Source organism: Astatotilapia calliptera, chromosome 12 (assembly GCF_900246225.1).
Source record: "Astatotilapia calliptera chromosome 12, fAstCal1.2, whole genome shotgun sequence".
NCBI lineage: Eukaryota > Metazoa > Chordata > Actinopteri > Cichliformes > Cichlidae > Astatotilapia > Astatotilapia calliptera.
This window is the reverse complement of record NC_039313.1, coordinates 17,863,349-17,882,986: the sequence shown is the minus strand read 5'-3', so window position 1 is coordinate 17,882,986 and position 19,638 is coordinate 17,863,349. Positions and strand designations below refer to the sequence as shown.

At 40.3% G+C, this 19,638-nt stretch overlaps 3 protein-coding genes across 9 annotated transcripts; 2 read left to right on the top strand and 1 right to left on the bottom strand.

The window, feature by feature from the left end:
• Positions 1 to 1,109: 1,109 nt before the first annotated feature.
• LOC113034179 (trichohyalin) lies at positions 1,110 to 11,212 on the top strand. Its single transcript, XM_026188561.1, has 28 exons — positions 1,110 to 1,222; positions 1,328 to 1,397; positions 1,483 to 1,568; positions 1,687 to 1,726; positions 1,819 to 1,941; positions 2,561 to 3,115; positions 3,841 to 3,918; positions 4,037 to 4,132; positions 4,298 to 4,399; positions 4,487 to 4,547; positions 5,312 to 5,444; positions 5,553 to 5,645; positions 5,731 to 5,843; positions 5,968 to 6,103; positions 6,201 to 6,320; positions 6,708 to 6,821; positions 6,955 to 7,185; positions 7,521 to 7,622; positions 7,707 to 7,889; positions 7,966 to 8,061; positions 8,146 to 8,375; positions 8,449 to 8,575; positions 8,647 to 8,730; positions 8,808 to 9,022; positions 9,188 to 9,214; positions 9,397 to 9,457; positions 9,557 to 9,742; positions 10,775 to 11,212. The coding sequence occupies exons 2-28, from the start codon at positions 1,331 to 1,333 to the stop codon at positions 10,805 to 10,807; spliced, it is 3,492 nt and encodes a 1,163-aa protein (XP_026044346.1). The 5' UTR covers positions 1,110 to 1,222; positions 1,328 to 1,330; the 3' UTR covers positions 10,808 to 11,212.
• Positions 11,213 to 11,479: 267 nt separating this feature from the next.
• ccdc117 (coiled-coil domain containing 117) lies at positions 11,480 to 14,848 on the bottom strand. 6 transcript variants are annotated; one of them, XM_026188567.1, is made up of 6 exons: positions 14,689 to 14,848; positions 14,066 to 14,273; positions 13,874 to 13,960; positions 13,502 to 13,771; positions 12,678 to 12,821; positions 11,480 to 12,327 (listed from the first exon to the last, which is right to left on the bottom strand). In XM_026188567.1, the coding sequence occupies exons 2-6, from the start codon at positions 14,206 to 14,208 to the stop codon at positions 12,093 to 12,095; spliced, it is 879 nt and encodes a 292-aa protein (XP_026044352.1). In that variant the 5' UTR covers positions 14,209 to 14,273; positions 14,689 to 14,848; the 3' UTR covers positions 11,480 to 12,092. The 6 variants fall into 6 exon arrangements, with proteins under 6 accessions (XP_026044352.1, XP_026044355.1, XP_026044353.1 ...); XM_026188570.1 differs by having other exon boundaries at positions 14,066 to 14,144; XM_026188568.1 differs by having other exon boundaries at positions 14,742 to 14,848.
• A 214-nt stretch (positions 14,849 to 15,062) lies between these two features.
• tcn2 (transcobalamin II) lies at positions 15,063 to 18,652 on the top strand. 2 transcript variants are annotated; one of them, XM_026188565.1, is made up of 10 exons: positions 15,063 to 15,167; positions 15,459 to 15,526; positions 15,959 to 16,148; positions 16,250 to 16,419; positions 16,707 to 16,859; positions 17,305 to 17,477; positions 17,582 to 17,756; positions 17,846 to 18,026; positions 18,103 to 18,221; positions 18,316 to 18,652. In XM_026188565.1, exons 2-10 carry the CDS (start codon positions 15,469 to 15,471, stop codon positions 18,375 to 18,377), a joined length of 1,281 nt encoding a protein of 426 aa, XP_026044350.1. In that variant the 5' UTR covers positions 15,063 to 15,167; positions 15,459 to 15,468; the 3' UTR covers positions 18,378 to 18,652. The 2 variants fall into 2 exon arrangements, with proteins under 2 accessions (XP_026044350.1, XP_026044349.1); XM_026188564.1 differs by having other exon boundaries at positions 15,456 to 15,526.
• The last annotated feature ends 986 nt before the right edge of the window (positions 18,653 to 19,638 follow it).

Here is a 19,638-nt window from a genome sequence, read left to right as displayed (position 1 = left end):
TATGAGGGAACAGACTTCCTCTGGCCATAAAACTTTATACATTTTCCAATTATTTTCCAGCCTCTGAAAAGGTGGGACAGTGCACAAAATTGTCTGTAATTCCTAAACAGTTCATGCAAAACTTTTGAAAAAACAAAACAAGACACTGATTGATTTTAAAACCACTGCAGTGGTTTACAGAGGTAAAACTACAAGAAATATTAGTATTTAGATATTTAAGTAATTGTCTTTGTTCAAATAATTATGGAATAAGTATAATTTTGACTTTCTGTTTTTAATTCCGTTTAGTTTGTTAGTAGAGTTGATTTTCGTACTTGTTTAGTTTTTATTAGTTTCATTGTTAGTCTTTATTAACTCTATTAACTATTATCGTTATATGTCAAAGGCAAGACTTAGGAAAATCTGGTATCAGATTTTTTTTTTTTTTAAATGAAAACGGTAGACTCAGTCTAGGATGTCTATCAATTTATTTTTAACCAAACTAACGTACTAGAGCTAAACACACGACCTCTATATTTGTTTTTGTTTGTTGGTTTTACAAATTCAGAAAATATTTTTTATGCGAGTGAACTATTTTTAATATCCTGTTTTTAATTTAGTTTTTGTTAACTATAATAACTTCGTTTACCGCTTTTACTGCCGTAGCTCGCGCGGCTCCTCAGGGCTGTTAGCTTGCTGTATCTCGAGTTGTTTGACCGTTTCCATGGCGGCCTCAATTTCCCGTCAATCAACTCTCCCGGCAACAGCAACAGCTGTGCCAGTCAGAACCGCTGAGACATGTTCGCCATCGACTTAAAACGCCCGTCTTCTTAAAGTAAGTTAGTTCTGAGTGTTTGTCGCGGTCAGTGTGATGTTTTTTGTTTTCATTTGATAACTCAGAAACATGAACGTTTAACCAGGGAGCTTCAGACAGATTGGCCAGACGCTTTTGTGTTCAATACATCTGATTTGTGGGCTCATTCGCACTATGAAAATATCACTCTGCTTATAGGAAAGGCTCGATTGAGTCTTGGCTGCGGCTGAAAAAATAGTCCCACAAGTCACAGCTAGATGTGACACTTTAATACTCAAGATATTTGTAAGTAACTTTCACAGCTCTTGGACTTGATTTTCAGACGGGGAGATCCGGGGATTTATCGTCAACTCAAGTCAGTTTGGCTTGCTAAGTGGTCTTGGTTTCCTGGACAACTGGGTAACATACCCCCCCCCGCCTCCCATCACCGTACTGCCACACACTCCTTATAACTTTCCTGTTAGCCCTGACTGCTAAGGGGGTGTAGTCTCCTATGTTGTCTCTCAATGCCTGCACTTTTGTCTTCACGTGCAGGACATGGCTGAAAGGAACAATAACGGAGCAGACAGACATGCAGAACATCCCCAGAAACTTCTTTACACTGGTCTGAAGGTTTAAAAGCATTATTATGTATTCCTCACTCTTATGTGTGCAGCCATTCATATACCCCCTTTTCTCTGCCCTCATAGATCTTAACGACAATAGCAGTGTGTTTGGATTTGACCACTGCGATCGCCTCCTGGATGCAATGGATGCTCAGCTTGAGCAATTGCAGGTTTGTGACTCTGTGATTGTCACTTTTCTTTGTATGTTTGTCTCTGTGCACATGTAGGCAAATTTAAAATGATAATAAAAATGATAATAACATAAGCAAGTATGATTAATTTATCCAGGTCCTGCCCCAGAAATGTGAGCTTAATTGCAGCAGTGCAGGTAATTTATATCACAATAACAGCTCTATAAGTTTGTGTTTTCCATGTAATATTATGTAATCTTTTTTTTCTGTGTGTGTGGTATTTTTCTAGCTCCTCTTGGTTGGAGTCAGTCTCTGGGCAAAGATACGGGCCTGGAAAGTACAAGTGAACAAAATGGTACCCCCATGTCTGGTCTAGATTTGATGAGCGCCCCAGCAGTGCAGCAAAGATATGGTAATATTTTAATATTAGGGCTATTCACAGGAAAAGTTTTAAATTAACAATGTTTTTAACTGAAAAGGCCTTATTTATAGTCTGAGGTAAATATCTTACAACAGTGAAAATGATTAGTACTAGTGGTGACATAATTTTTTTTTCAGCACAAGCGACAGAAATGCAACCCTGATTTCCAAAAAAGTTGTAACTAAGTTTAAAATTGAAATATACAACAACCCAACTTTCTTGGAAATTATGTTGCTAAATGTATACATGCTTAATATGAAGCTGCTTAATATGAGAGTTGGTCAGGCCCCTGTGTTGTCTTCATAGGTGGCCTATAATTAAATGATATATATGTAAAGTATTGTGCAAAAAATCTCAATCCAACACTCATTTCTTTAGATTATACTTCCAGACTTTCTTGGAATTGTTTTAAAATGGTCTTGGGCAATAGTTCTTTATATCTTCTGCCTTAAATACTGTATGTATGTTTTCAGTAAATCACTGAAGCAAAATATGAAGAAATTAGAGGTGGCTTAACACTCTTGCACAGGACTGTGTGGTCTATGTTGATCACCATAATGTTAATAGAGTGGACTTTTCCTTACACCACTTCTCCTCTGCTCTACCTCAGAAAACACTGAGGGCTGCTCGAAAGATCCTGTAACTGGTGACAAAACTGAAAAGAGGTTAGACAGGAGGGACAAAGAGGAAATCGAGTCTTGTAGAGAGCAGGTCATCTGGAGGCTGGAGAGGCTACTTGGAGGCACCTGCAAGGAAGGAGGGCTGGCCGAAGAAATTGGCCCTCCTTCAGACAGTATCTGCACCGAGGACTTTGCTACACGCTTCAGAGAGGAGATGGTAGAACTGACTTTTATAGATGTCAGTATGCAAATGTCGGATAAAGCAGAAGTGACTGGGAGTACAAACATCTCTGACAGCGGCGCTTACCAAAGTAAACAACATGAACGACATGTTTATGATGTTGAAAGAAGAGGTTCAGAAACGACTGGGGAAAGCAGCGATGACACACTCACTCCTCAGCATTCCCTGACAAACCAACCACGTCCAAACAAGAAGAGCTGTGTTTCTCATAGCGCTGGAGCAAATATATCACATGCTGGTGTGAAAGCAGGAGCTTCAGAGACATGCAGATTACCACAGCCTGAGGATGACAGCAGTGGTACAAGTCTGTATCTATAGAATCTTTGAAAGATAAGCTTTCAGGCATGTTTTAACTTTGCTTAGTCAAAGGGGTGAGGATTGAGAGAAAAATGATCCATCTGTTCTTTGGCCATATGTCTGTCCATCTGTGTGTTCGACATGTGATTGAAGGCACGTTCTCTACAGATGTTTGACTGTATGAAAATCATTTTGGCAAAACAAAAATGGTGCCTGAATACCATTATAGGTTGAGGAGTGTTATTACTTCTCGTCTAAAGTAGTAAGTCAAAAAATGGGCTCACATCTATGAATGGTTATAATTCATACCCAAAGCATTAAATATATCACATGCTCTCCCTCCACTCAAATACCAGAACTCTGGATTTGAGCTTTTGGACTTGAGGCCAAACTTTCAACTCAGCATGCACATAACCTAATGCAGTGGTTCCTAAAACGGGGGCAGGGAATTCAATGGCTTCAGGGAGTCACTGCATGAAGTCATGTGCGACCATGGAGAATAATGTTGAATGGATTTAAAGTTGCGCGAATGAATGAACATAAGTGCTAGTAGAGGCCTCTGATGTTAGCTTGGCTGGATTGCTAACTTTTCAAATAGAAGTATGAATGAAAACGTTTTATAACCATTGATAGATGTAATACAGGACACCTTTACGCCTTACGTGTACTGTCAGCTGTAGTTTTTTTTTTTTTTTTAATATACAAGTCTGTTTTCTTCCCTTTTCATTTCAGGCTTCCACAGCACAGAGTTTTTAAAAGACCCTGAAAATGTCAACAGCAGCTGTTCTCCTAAGACCAGGTGCTTGGCAGGTACCACACACGTTACACTGTATTACACTTGCATTTACAAGCACAGCCTACCACACTGATGCTTTTGGGATTCTGTTTATTTGAAATAGTGATTGTGGGCTGCTTGGTTCTTTTCCAGGAGTACCTGTGCTGAGCTTTGACACGGTGTCCATTGACAGCGACCTTGATACAGTCTGCACGGAGCAAGTCAGGCAGCACATTCACAAGTGGCCCGGTAAGAAACAGAAGATATGGAAGTGAACTAGTTTATAAATATGTTTAGACACAAAATATCAGAGTTTGAAAAGTGAAACTGAAAAATTTAAAGGGTAATGAATGATAATTACAAAATCTTTAAATATGAAGGATAATATCTACAAAAAGTATCCACTCTTGTTAGGATGGCACTCTCTCATTCGGTCTGTCACAGAAATTAATGGCCAGTGTAGCAACCAGACTGACATAACAACACAAGAAGAAAGTGAATCTCGGTCTACATCAGGTAAGAGCTGACTACTACTATTTTATTACTATAAAATACACAAAGTAGTAAAGTGTCAAAATAATTTTCTTGTCTTTATTCCCAAAGTACAGAGATCCCCATATGGACCTGTTTGTAACTGTCAACGTAACAGGAGAACAGCATATAGGTAAAATAAATCAAAGTATCAGCTGCATCTATGTTAGTGCACACACAATAGCCTCAGGAAACTTCAATATGACAGGTAATGCACTAAGAGGACAAGGTCTGAAAGCTCTTAATACAATAAAGAGAAAATTTTAATAACTTCCAAAATCCAATTAAAATCTGCCTTTAAATATTTGGTTGTGTCTTTCTGCCAATTGTGCTGTAGGATAGTTGGTTGTATGGTGGGGAAGTTTGGGTTTAGAGCTCTACCCATTGGGACAAACACCCAACAGTATCTCTAACACATAAATTTCTGCAAATATATTTTCTATGCACACAGAAAAATGCCAAAAAATCTCCGTCAAGCACACAAAATTTTTAATTACCCTAATATCAGCCCTTAAGCGTAAGAGATGAACCCAGAAGAAGAACCTTTCATGTCAGCTGGTGATGATTCTGAAGTGCTTCCTGTCAAAACCCAGTTCTGCAACAACACTGCTTTCCAAATATCAATCAGAATAAAACAGTGCAAAGAAATCTATGTAAAACACTGGAAAGAAGAAACTTAAAAGCTACAGTAGACAAGAATGTCATCTGACCTTAAACATAGATTAAGAATTAGCAGAATAGGAAGGAACACTTACTTTAACAAATTAAGTTCTATAATTCCAGATGTCAGTCACCTAAACTTAATCTCAAAATTAAAAATACTCCTAGGGCAAGTTCTCCTTGTTTTTTAAATACTTTTTCAGATTTGTGTATTCTTCTGCTCTCATGTGTATTCAGACCTGCGAGTTATTTTAGTGACACAGATGAAGAAATGAGCTGCTGGAGCAGCAAGTCCAGGCCTGAGAGGACACTGGACAAGATGCAGTCTGAATGGGTCAAGGTGATTGGCCGACTCTCTGACCTCCGACAAGTAAGACTAAACCTCCGGGGGAGATTTATTCTATTCTGTGTCAGTTGTATAAATTCACTTGCATGCATATGTATGAGATGGTGCTTAGCTTGTTTGTGTGTGGTTTAGAAATGTGAGGAAGAGGAGGAGACGCTGTGGTTGAAGAGGGCTCAGATAAAAGATGTTGAGGTCTGCCTCTCTGAACTTAGACAACAAAGGAAGGTAAAGTCCAGCATTTTCAAATGTTTTTCAGGAGAATGTTTGCTGAAGACTCACTAACGTGTACAAGTAATGGTTCGTGCTGCAGCATGCCTTGCAGGAGTTAGAGCGACTGACTACAGAGACGGCACAGATGGAGGAGGAGAAGAGGACTTTGCAGTCTGTTCAGAGAGACAGCAGAGCAGAGAGGAAGTCTGTTGGGTATAAAATCTCCTCCTACTAACTGTCTCATTCAGAGCCTTGTGCATTAACACGGCCAACATCAACATAATATTTGTCTGCATAAAGGAGTTTTCTTTATTGATAAAACATCATTTTGCTGCAGCCATGGTAGCTGGCAGCTACAGAAGATGCTGAGGCAGAAAGAATCATGTCTTCTCCAGCACAGAGACACCCAGGAAGATTTTACAGTTCAGCGTCTGTGTAAACAGACTCCAAAGGATGGATCCTGCTTCAAAGCAGTAAAAAAACAAACCTAATCCTGTAGTTAGTGGTTCAGTCCTTGGTTTAATTTTGTTCTTATGTCATCACTTTCTCTTTTTATTGTTCAATAAATAGAACAATGTCATAATGTCGGTGCTGGAGCAGGAAGAAATGGAAAGACAGCTGGATAATGCCAAAACAGAACTGTTTGCTGAGCAGCGAAGTGCCAGAGAAAAGCTGGAGTCCATGCAAGAGGTATCATAGGCTGTTTATAGACTATGTAGTAACTCCAAAAATACAAAGTTATAACTAAAAATATTTTTTGGTTTAATGGGACTCATTTTTTATACATGTAAACATGAAATTACATTAAATTGTGCTTTTCTTTTTATAGTCTGCATTCACTTTACGAACAGAAATATTTATGATCTTCAACAATCCAAATGGAGAATCTAAACTTTAATCATAAAGTTGTGGATTTATCATTTTACAATTTTATTTTGGGCTTCTTTATTATTGGGATCTCAATTTCAGTGAGGGTGCTGAATGAAATTTAACAGACAGAATCCATTTTTGTTTGAGTAAAGGCAGATTTAGTGTCTTTTTTAAAATGTCTCTGAATATATTTTCCTTTTGGAGCAGAAATTGGAAGAGACTTGTGAAGAGCTCCAAAGGGCCACAGAAGCAGAGACGTCACTGAGAAACAGATGTGCTTGTTTGGAAGAAAAACAGATGCAGAAAAAGGGGCAGATTGAGGTAGCTTTTTTTTTTATTTTTTTTTTTTAACATAAATATACTGTGTGTGTGTGTGTGTGTGTGTGTGTGTGTGTGTGTGTGTGTGTGTGTGTGTGTGTGTGTGTGTTACTGTTGCTGTCTCTTTTCCTGTTAGGCACTGGAGGCTCGAGTGAGTGGGCTGCAGGGTGAGGTGGGAGAACATAAGATCAGGGTGGTAACTCTGGAGAAAATGTTGGCCCACAAAGAGCTGCAGCTCCTAGATTTCCAGGAGCAATGCAGTGCCTTACAAGCAGAACGAGATGGACTGAAGGTGGAGCAACAGCACTTGAGAATGCAGCACCACAAAACCCTGAAGGAAGTTGAAGAGCACGCCCACAGTATAATGGTAAGTGCTACAAATCCTTTTTTCTTGTTCTATAAGTAACTTTACTAATATGTTTATATTATTAACAGCAAGCCCAAAAGGTTTATTGTGACAGGTTACTGATTTCTCCTCAGTTCATATTCAGGCTAAAAAAAAAAAAAAGTATTCCTTTGAAAGTACAGACTAGAGAACTGTTTGGTGAGGGGTTGTATCTCAGGTATTCTGTAGTGTCATAAATGCATACATTTTATGTTGGGTGGCGTGCCATCATTAACGTTATTGCACTACATATTATACTACTAGTAAAATACTTTGTAAGGTTACTTCTAAGAGGTCGTCCTCTCTTAATTTTGTAGCTAAAAGAAGAAGAATTAATTAAGCTACAGAAATCTCTGCAACAGCAGAAGGAAGAGGTAAAGAAACATGAAGAGGAGTTGCATGTAGAAGCATTGGAAAAGGTACTGATAATCCTTTGACTAACATATGCAACCTTTCTAACATAATTGGATGGTATGAACAGAATGCTCTCTTTTCCCATTTAGGTGTACAAAGCAGTGACGGAGGAGAGGAGGAAGTGGGAGGCAGAAAAAATGGAAGCTCTGGAGGTGCAGCGTGGGATACTGGAAGAGCAGAATGAAAAGCTCCTGGAAAGTTTGAGGAGCGAAATGCAGAAAGAGAAGAGTAAAGCATTAGCTCTTCAACATCAGGTCATGGAACTAAAAACAGTAAGGGATCTTCCACTTAGATAAATCTAAATACATTTTCTTTCCATGTTTGTATGATTTTGCTTTTATCTCTAAGAAACTGCAGGAGCTGGAAAAGGAAAACTGTACACAGTTGGCTGCAATTTGCAAGTCACTGAAAGAGGAGCACCAGGCGGAGCTACAGATGGCGCAGGTGCAGTGAAACCACATGTTCAAACTCTAGATGTGATGTGACATCTTAGAAAAGTTGACCTGGTGTGCTCTGTAATCATGGCAGAGTCATAGGACAGTTCTGCAGCTCGAGAAGGATGTCCAGCTGGCAGTTAAAGAGGCAGACAGGCTCCGGGTGATGCTAGAAGAAAGGGAGAGCAGCCATAACCAAATCACATCTGAGATGGAGCAGCAACACCAACACTGGACCGAGCAGCTAGCAGCAGAGTGCCAGCATCTCAGCCTGTTAGTGGAGCAAAGTCAAGCCAAACAAAGTGCTGGAAAACTACCTCCCAGGTATAATTTTATGCCCAGTCTTCACAGCTTGTTTGTAATTGGCTTGTAATGCACATATCTTTGTCATTTGCAGTTTCACAGTAGCCGAGGCTTTTATGAACCTAAAAACACTACGAGAGCAGCTGAAGGCTTTTATTAGCCAACTGCACCAAAAGCTAGACTCACGGAAACAAACCAACGAGCAGCTGAGAAAAGAAAAGGTATCATTTGAACTTTACAGCACGCTAAATGTTTATATGGACATATTCAGTAAAAATCTCCCATTTTTCAGGAGCAAGAACTGAGCATCCAGAGGCAACAGCTGAGGCTGGAGAGAGATCAAGCTTTGAATTTTTTAAAGGAACGACTCATTCAGGTCTGAACCCACATGCTTAGACAAAACACACACGCATAGCATTAGAGGAAATTTAACTCCCTGTGAAATTTTTGCAGGAACACATTGAGGAGTTGAGCAACTTAAAATGGGTTCACATGAGTGATGGAGGAGTTCAAGGCGGAGGAGGAGTGGCAGCATGTCTCCGCAAGCAGTTGAAGGCCAAAGACTCTGAGCTCAGGCAGGTTCAGAGGAGCATGGCTGAGTGGAAGGGACAGACCGCAGCTCGCCTGGCACTCAAGTTTGAAGAAGAGTTGACGGCTGAACTGGAACGGTAACGTGCTCAAAACAAAAATGGCATCCTCCAAACTAAACCCAGAATGCAGCCAGGTCATATTTTTCTTTTTGTGTTGCAATAATTTCCCAAAGCTGCTGATCTTGAATCAAACAATACTGTGACATGTATACAGTTTTTGTGCTAACTTTTGTCATCCCACAGGTGCCAGGCAAAGTTGTTAAGGGGCAGGTAATTTTGTGTCTTGGTAAATCGATGTTATACTAACCAGCTGTACAAGAGCATGATCTCACCTCAACTCAATGTGATGCGATGCTTAGACCATAGATCTAACATTATACATATACAACAGATGTTCATGCAGTTATGTTATTTACCCAACAACCAACCAAATTCAGGTTTGCTTTTTCTAGGAAGGCACCAAGACCACAAGATGTTAGGCAGAGGGAGCCTGAAAGACCTGAGGAAGAAATGGTAAATGGTTTGCGCTTCTTGTGTGAAACCCAAAACGTTTGTGTCCTTACTCATTGTTTATGCTATTAAGAAAAATCCTGGTATCATTTTTCTTTTAAGGAATACCAGAAATCTCTCAGCTCTCCCTCCCTCCAAGCTCTGAACTCCCATCACAGCTCCTCAGACATGGCTTCCTTTAAGCTTATACGTTACCTCCATAGCAAAGTGAAGCAGCTCCGTGCTGAAAATCAGGCCTACGGGTGGAGCTCACCTCCTCCCGATTTATCAGGATCCTATCTTGAAACAGTGAGTAAATTCTTCAGTATCTGGTTATTGTGAAGTGTGAAGTGACTTTTAATGTTTCCACTTGATGAAGTTTACAGTAGTTATAAATTTCAATACTCCAAGTACTACTTGTAATTTAAAGTCAAGTATTTTTGTGAAGGTTTTGTAATTTTTTTTTCTTAATTTTCTAACCCACAAAATTATGTCTTCATTCATATTTAGTCTGACCAAAAAAATGCACAATGAAAAAATACAAAGCTTTACAGCAGTTTAAGGCTATTGATGGTGGTTCTCTGCACTCACATTTCCACAGATTATAAAATAAACTGATAAAACATTAATTCAATTCAATTTTATTTATATAGCGCCAAATCACAATAAAAGTCGCCTCAAGGCGCTTCATAGATACAGAGAAAAACCCAACAATCATATGACCCCCTATGAGCAAGCACTTTGGTGACAGTGGGAAGGAAAAACTCAGTTTTAACAGGAAGAAACCTCCGGCAGAACCAGGCTCAGGGAGGGGCGGGGCCATCTGCTGCGACCGGTTGGGGTGAGAGAAGGAAGACAGGATAAAAGACATGCTGTGGAAGAGAGACAGAGGTTAATAACAGATATGATTCAATGCAGAGAGATCTATTAACACATAGTGAGTGAGAAAGGTGACTGGAAAGGAAAAACTCAATGCATCATGGGAATCCCCCGGCAGCCTATGTCTATTGCAGCATAACTAAGGGAGGATTCAGGGTCACATGGTCCAGCCTTAACTATATGCTTTAGCAAAAAGGAAAGTTTTAAGCCTAATCTTAAAAGTAGAGATAGTGTCTGTCTCCCGAATCCAAACTGGAAGCTGGTTCCACAGAAGAGGGGCCTGAAAACTGAAGGCTCTGCCTCCCATTCTACTTTTAACACAAATAGCATGTTTCTTTAGAAGAATCTCAGACTAGTATCAGTCATGCATACAGCCATGCTACCCATGTCTGATGGGAATATTAAAAGCACTAATTGTTTTCCAAATATTGATATTAACTGCTATTATTGTTTCATTCACAGATCCCTCAGAGTACAGACACAGATGGGAGTTAAAGCAACACAAAACCTTACACTGTGTGAGCGACTGCACACCAGTAATAGAATGCTCTTCAAATCAGCCTTATTTAAAGTTGTCCCATGGCAACAAATATAAATCATTCACTGTTCTAAGATAGGAGGTTAACAAGCAGGTCACAGTGACATATGGAACAACTGGAGATGTGGTCATCACATTCCTCTGTGCTAAGGCAGTAAGGTTTTTATAGCTTGCAGTGAGCTGTAAACGACAGGAGCTGACATTTCTCTGAAGACTAACGATCATGTGAGTTACCGTACATTAAATAACCTCATAAAGCTGGCAGGGCTTTAACAAAGTCCTTAGAAAATGCTTAAAAATACATTTACAGTTTCTGCAAGGCTGAAGCAAAATGTAATGTATTAAAGGCTTTTGAACCTGTCTACTTGTACTCGCTGTCCATTAATCTGAAGGGTTCAAAAATATGGCTGAATTTGGAAAGGGTGTGAAGTATGATGATCACTATTGTAAGAGTCAAACCAAATACAAACAACTATCCAAATATTTGGGTAGAGCTCCATTTACAGTATGCATGCATGGTAAATGAATTGGTACTTACAGTATTATAGCGCATTTTACTATAAGCCATGTTCACACACACAAACTTGCCTGATTCAAGCACTTTCATCCAATGAAAACTGGGCAGAATATACACATGAAAACTGTACATTTATTAAAAAACAAATATAAAGTTTATAGCACCCAATGGCTAGCTGAAGTTCTGGTCATGTGCATATGAAAATACAGTCAAACCATAAAAATCTGCATTTCCATGACTTTATAAATTCCTCCAAGCTCCCCTAATGGCATACTTGCTAAGCAATAGAGATGATCTCTCCGCCAGAAGTATTACTACAAGCAGGAAGGCATGCCACAAGCAAATGTGATGCTCCACGCTGATGTTTAAGAAATATAATCATATTTACAACACATCAGCGTAGTGCTAGCCAGGCTTTGGCAACGTAAAAGTCGTTTCACTTCTTACGGGAAACATCAATACTGCGAAGTATTATGTAAGGCTACTTGCTGACAGACCTTGGAGATTATGTCAGTTATTATATTACAAGATCAAATGGGATTAAAGTCAGAAAACATAAATTACTGCCAAGAAAATGATGCGCTTCACAAACTGTTCAAAACTTCACAATATCCTTATAAAGACAAACTGACCAGCCTGAAGTTGTTCCACATCTTTTTAAATCTTTTTACTTTGCTACGAGTCTCCAGTCTTTCACTTTGGCATCACTTTGTGGAGAAACACTATTACATTTCCATCTCCTCCTCTCCAGAGTTGTGGGCCACAGAGAAACTGTACAGAGGAGAGTGTGTGTCTGCTGGTGGACTTGAGGTGTTAAGGGGACTGGGAGATGGACATGGAGTTGGAGTCTGCCGACACACAGTCTGTTGTTTGCGCTGTTTTTGTAATGAGTCCTTAAGTCTCTGACTGAAGGGATCTTCTGGTGGCCGCCATAGCACCAGCTCCATACAGGAACGGCTCCTAAAGTGTGAGAAAGACGAAGGTGACACAAATATTAGCATCCCTAAAGGAGTGCAACTGCGCAGACTTCTTAATCAAGAAACTCTTGCCAGTTGAAAACAATATTTGGAGTCCATCTCACATCATTACTCATATTTTTGTTTTTTTCCTTATGTTGTAAATTTGCCTGTACAGTCTATTTCTTGCTTTTTATATTCTTAACTTTTGTGTGAATCTGCATGCTCCATCTGCCTGTCGCTTTGCTGCTAGAACACCTGAATTTCCCCAATGAGGGACAATAAAGGATATATCCATTTCTATTTATTACTTAAAAATCACCATTAAATGTTCCAATAACAAAATAAACATACACAGACTGGGCTACTGTGTGGGGGAGGATGTCACTGATGCCCTGCCGCAGGCCCTTCTTCAAACTGTCAGACATCACCAGCACCGGGCGTCTCGGAGCTGGCTCTACATCCAGATCTTCATCCTCATCGTCCTCCAGTGTTATTCTGTGATACATCAATAGTACATTGTGGGTTGTCACTCTTTCTTGTGATGTAACCCCCAAACTCTTCACCAACACTGAATGCCAGATTTAAGAAAAAACCCACTTTGAATTATATAAATGTAAATGTTATGTATTTACATTGTTCTTGACAATGTAAATACATACGTGAAAATACAAAACAGTCTGAAGGGTGGTCTGTGGGCCTGACATATACATTGTATGCACATTATAAACAGAGACCTGTGCTTACAGAGGTACGTTCAGGATTGACCTCAAATACTCAGACATCAGAACTTTTTACTGGGTTACATCACTATGGTTACTTATTCTACATACCAAAACCTGCTTCGGGGCATGTACAACATACCCAGGATTATGTTTCCATTATCTGGTTTCACTTAACCCATCATTCGCAATCAGGATAATCAAGCATATGAAGCTAAATCTCTAAGCCAACCCAATGTTTCCCCTGCATGTTTACATGAAAGGGCTTGGCAACATCTGACCAATCACAAATATGGGTTGGTGAACTGGCAATAGAATCAACTCGTTTTACAAAGGAAGATACAACTATCATGCAGAGGTTAAAGACACAATACACACCATAATACAGCTGCTGTGAACAAATGACAAGTTGTGTTTTGTTCATTTTTTTTCTCCCAAATGTTATACATTGCATACCTGTCTTCTATCTCCTGAAGTTTTCTCTGTGCGGCCTCGATCTCCATGCAGGAGCTCTCCGTCTCAAGTCGGAACAGGGAAGAAGAGGTCTGCGGCAAAGTGGTGTTATTAGATGTTGTGCAGGACTGTGGAGGCGCAGGACAGGCTTGCTGTGCAGACTGAGAAGAGCAGCTGTTTGCACCAGACCAGTCACACTCTGTGCTAGTGCTCAAATTTGAAGGAGCAACTTCTGCCTCAAACATTAACCTCCTCTTTTTGGCACTGCAACCCCTGATAAAACAATCATATAGTTTAACACTTGTGTAGGGCTAAGACAAGCATTACCAAATGCTTTTATTCTTTTCTTTTTTTAATAATTCATCTCTCACTTACTCATCATCTGCTCTCCTCCTGTGCTTCCTGAGGCATCTAGTCTCCCAGTTGCTGTGGAATAGAGGCACAGAAAATGCCTGTGTCGGGCTCAGAAATAAAAGTATATTTCAAATTAAGCCAAAGCTGTCTGACAAATGTGGTGAAAACAAACAAACAAACAAACAAATAGTGCACTGTGCATCAGTTACATACCTGTTAGAGACTGTCGCTGTCTGTACATCCTCAATCATACTTGAAGGTCCGAGGTCGAAGTCGGGAAGGCTTGTGGGGCCTGAAAAGGAATACATGGCTGGCAGGCAGCTCAGCTCACTGCTTGGGGGCGCAGGGTGATGCATGCTGGCCCAATCGATGAAATGTTTTTGAAGAGCTACGCGAGTAAGCAGCTATTAACGACTCTGATCTGGAAGATCAGTATTGATACCAGTCAGTTAAGCCGATAAAGGTTTTTTTATTTTTATTTTTTTACAAACTACATGACGCACATGTTATTTGTTTACATCGCGCTAGCTGCCTCCTATTTAGCTAGCTATAACGCTACTGGCGTTAGCATGTTAATGATAAAACTGTGTGTTATTAATAGATGAGAGGTAAACACACGACAGCCTCATCCCTGCACTGAACAGCCACTCTGCACAAGTTAAGCAAAAATATTTGGCGTTAAAGAGCGAGTTGTGCAGCTGCCCTGCCCCATTGCCGTTTTTGTTGTTGACAAATGTGTTTAGTTAGCTCGCCTCCGTTCAGAGCTTATTTATTCTCCTTTAGAGAGTTCCCATTTTCACACAAAAATAGTTTTTACAAGCTAAAGTCGTACTAACCTAATCGCATGATACCCCCGTCGAATAGAAAAAGATCCAAAATTAACTGTCACCGTGCTCTGTGGACTTCTTCTATGATAGGCTGGGTCAAACTGACGTTAGCTCCTTACTCTGAGTCGCGGCAGAACAGTCGTCAAGGTTCTACAAAGTGCGCATGTTACGTTTAGTGGGATTGTGGGAAATGTAGTTCCAGTGGATGTACTACAAACTGTAGTTTCCGAAAAAGAAAAAAAAACGACAAAAAAAAAAACCGTCGTGGAAATGTAAAAGTGATCTCTAGTGACAATAAGACGGTGTTGGCATTTTATTTTTTAATATTAGAGATTTTTTTCTTAATTTCCGGTCAGCTGACGTTTAAAGGGACCCTCTCGCGTTATGATTGCAAATGACCAGTCATGTGACAGTGAAATACTAGAAGCTGTTGTCCCAGCTCGTCTCGTCACTCGGCTGTGATTTTTCACTTTGGACGATCCGTGGAGGTAACACGCTACTGTTTACAGGATATGTCAAAACAACGCTTTGATTTTATAATCATGTGATACTTATTGTCTGCTGTGATGCTGGCACACAATCCATGTCACTATAAATGAGTTATTTTTATATTTATTTTCTATTACTTGTACATGCCTTCCTCAAAGATCCTTGCATTTTTATCACCCGCAGTGACTGTATATCTGTTTTACTTTTACTGTTTTTGTTTTTAACTTTAACTGTTTAGCCGAGTTGATTCATTTTCTGTGTGCCTGATTTTTGTATGTTTTAACCAGCAGGTTATCCAGAATGATAACTTTGGTGATAATCTCAGCACTGATTGGTTTTGCCTCTACCAAACCATGTGGTAAGTAGGCCGACTTTAAAAAGACCTCTTTACAAATTAATTTAAAAAAAGAAAAAACTTAACTATACTAAACTTCCTAAAGCTGCACTAACTCTGAGGCAACCCAGTTTGCAAATACACTTACTGACGAGTCTGGACATTCACAGATGTTGCAATTGCGTATTTAATGAATGTGAGTGATACATTGTGTTGCTTGTTTACTTAGTTGTGTAGGATTAACAGTGAATGTGGCTCCTCTTTGGCCTTGATCTGCTGAGAGTGTTGAATGCAGTAGTGATGATTCTGTAAATTAGTCCTGCTGATGCAGCAGCTATGGTTTTGCAACACTTTCAAAAGTTCATGTAAATGTCAACAGCAGCAGAGCAGAGATACTTATAGGTTTTGTTTGTGTCAGGTGACTTTTTTTTTTAAACCTATAAAGTTAAATTCCAGATACAGAAGGCTCCAACACTGAGCTGCTGCTTTCACTCAACAAGAATCTCCTTCGCTCTCTGGAGAGCCAGGAGGGACTTCCTAACCCCAGTGTCCACTTGGCATTACGCCTTTCCAATAACCACAACCTGGCCAAGGAGAGCGAACACCTCAACAGACTAAAAAATGAATTGCACAATGACATTCAAAGGTACACACACACACAACACACATTTATGCACACTTAAACACTTTCTATGAAGTCCTCTTTCTCCCCAATGTTCTCTACTGAGCCTTTTTTCCTCCTCTCAGCTCTCTCTCTAACAGTCAGCCTGTGACTGGTGTGCTGGCGCTCTACAACCTGGCTTTAAAGTCCTCCTGCTATGATCTCAACACGGTCAGCTTCACTGTAAACGAGAGGAGTGAAGCACTGCTGACACACCTGAAGAACCAGATGGAGCTGGAGAAAGAGCACATTGCCTGTAAGGTTTTTGTTTGTTTGTTTGATTTTTAGTTTCTGAAGGGCAATCATTGTCATAAAATTTTTTTCAGCAATCCTCTCCTCTTTGATGTGCTACAGTATCTGACCAGAGTTTACCTAATGTAGAGGACGGGTGTCATATTTCATAGTTTGTGAATTTAGCAGGGATAGAGTAACTTTCTGTCTAATTTCATCCAGACTGAAATGCCTCATAATTTCTCAAACATTGCTGTGAAGTTGTGGTTCAGTGTAATTTGGTTTAATTTGCTTCTTCTCTCCTGCATTCAGTCAGCCACCGCCCTTTGACCAACTATTACCAGTACTCCCTGGGTGTGCTCGCTCTCTGTGTGAGCGGCATCAGGGGCAACAACCATGTGACCAACAAGCTCATCAAAGCAGCAGAACATGAGCAGTTCAAACATGGAGAGTCTGAGAGTGTGGGTGGGTGAAACATGCCTTAATGGTGTCTTTAGCTGTTAACATAAAGGTGAAATAATGATGCAGGAGTCACCCTGCTATTACCTACTAACAATCATGGTTTTAGGATAATTTAGTTTACCGCTGATGACACGATGACACATGATGGAGTAAACATATATTCACTGCCGTGTTATATTTCAGATCAAAATCCACTGAGTTTGAAGCTGAGGCCACCTGATGGATATTTAACAGGAAGCTCTACATACAGTTTAGCTTTCAGTTGTTTGTCTATGCCACAGTTTGCTCTGGCAAAGCGGTTACCTCTTGTAGTGCTAGCTTAGCTTTCACTAAACATCTACATTAGTATGCTGTGAAAATGCTAAAAGCTTTTCACTTTGTATTTTAGCTTTGAATACAGCTGTAATGATGCAGTTGTGCTAATATTTTATCCAATTTTTCTCCTCAGATACGTATGCCATGGCTGGAATGGCACTCCAGTGTGTGAAGGACTCTGGTTCTCACATGCAAAACGCTGCTGGGCTGGACACCGCTCTTAGCAAGATCAAGCAGAAGCTTCTAGCCTCCCGCAGGGCTGATGGTCATATTGGTAATGAATTCAGCACAGGCCTTGCAGTTCAAGTAAGGATACTCTCTCTCTCTCTCTCTCGCTCTCTCTCTCTCTTCAGAGACTTCTACAGAGCAATATCTTTGCAGCTGAAGTGTGTTTATTTGATGTGTTCAAGGCCCTGTTAGCAATGGGCAGTGAGGTTGCAGAGTGTGCCGCCTCAATGGAGGCCATGAGGACAGCTGCTAGAAGCAACGCATACCACAACCCCATGGCCATCTCTCAGACTCTGCCTGCTCTCCAGCAAACATCCTACATGGCAGTTAAAAGCAAGGAGTGCCTCACTGAGGATAGTATGTGCAGCATCATTTCTACCCTCTTTGGCCACTTTAGGTTGTGTCTGTTGCCACTCTAACATTGTTATATGTGTACCTTCCTGCAGACACTCTGGTGCTTGAGCCCTTAGATCCTGTAGTGGTTTCACCAAACCAGGTCAAGGTGAATGTGATGGTGGAAGTGGTGACATCCAGCGGCGCAGCAGCACTTTACTCGGTGCATGTGCCAAAGGGCAGCTCCCTGCTAGAGGCTCTTGAACTGCTCAAGGAGGAAAATGTTGGCTTCACGTGAGTTCATGCAATTGTATTTTACCTTGCGCGTGATTGGCTGCAGTGAGTAGTCTCTGACGATGCTGTGTGGCAGGTTTGAGAAGGAGTCCAGCCTGTGGGGACCTTTCTTAAGTGTGGTGAATGGAGAGCAGGCCAGGCAAAGTGACCGCAGATACTGGCACCTCTCCTCAAATGACACTGCACTCACTGAGGGTGAGTAGACACACACATGCATGCAAACACACTTTAGACTGTGACGCACAAACGAGGATTTCGTTGATCTGCTTTCACTGTGTCTCTCTGTCAGGTGTCGGTGATTTCAAGATCGAGGCGGCTCAAAGGATCACCATCAGAAACACGAGCTACTGATGTTCCAGCCAATCAGTGATTAGATGATCAGCACTTTAATCTTTATGAACTAATGATTACACCTAAATTGTCTCTTGGCATCATATATATATCAATAAATCCCACAATTACTTAACAGAATGTTTGCATTTTAAGTAGATATGAAGATTGAACAAAAGTGTAATTAAGAGCCATTTCAACAAAGTTTGTGTTGAATATTTTTACTTTGGAAAATGTTTTTATGATTATAATATAATTAGTATGAAATGTCAAATAAAATGACTTTTGTGATTATGCTCTTTTGAAGACTTTTTTTGAGGACAATCTATTTGTATGCTTTTTATATTGTTACGAACAGTATAAACCAGTGACAGCTCATCTGAATTTATTTATTTTCTATTTTTTTGGATGGCTTTTCAAAAGTATGTAGTTTGAATAAAAATAAAATAATAAAAATGCAGAATAAAAAAAAAATGTAGTGCCTGTTTAGCTTTCACACTGCGTTACTGCACGCTGACTGCTGAGGTAAATCATTGTCTTACAGGCTAGGTTGTTTGCACTAATAAACGGGTGCCATGAATCTTTGTTAACATGGCTGGAGTAGATGTGTCAGTGCACTAAGGTTGAAAATGGCATCTTTCATATTCATCTGGCAAAAATAATTTATAGGAATGTTTGTATCTATTTATTAAAGATTGGTTAAGGACCCTTTGCCACATGCATTGGCTGCATATAAACATCATTATATTACAGTTTACGGCCATATGCACATCATATCACTGGCGTGCACAGATGAGGTGGTGCTGAAGCACTTGCCCTTTTGCCCTCAGTCCAAAAAAGTGCCCTTTTGAAAGACGTGATTTTTTTTTTTTTTAAAGCTGCGCGATTTAAAAAGATGTGAAAATAATGGCTTGATTTGTGCCCCTTCTTCAAAGACACCCGAACCCTGTCGCTTTTTCACTGTCACCGTGTCACGTGAACAGGCTTGCAGTTCATTTGTTGTGAGGCGTGTAGCAGCGGCATGACGGCGGACAAAACGGCAGCTCTTTCCCTTCCGTACCAGACTGCGGTCAAGTGAGCCCTCACTTACGAAGTCACAGTCAAGCTAGCCGCCCCGCCAGCCGCACCGAAAATGTGGTTGCACTACTCTTACGTATATTACGGTATGGGTGAAGACCGGCTTAGAAACGCAGTGTTTTGTGTCCTGACACTATTTTACTTCACAATCCACTCCCATTTTTAGTGTATCTCCACTTTCCCCCCTGTGATCCACAGCCAAAAT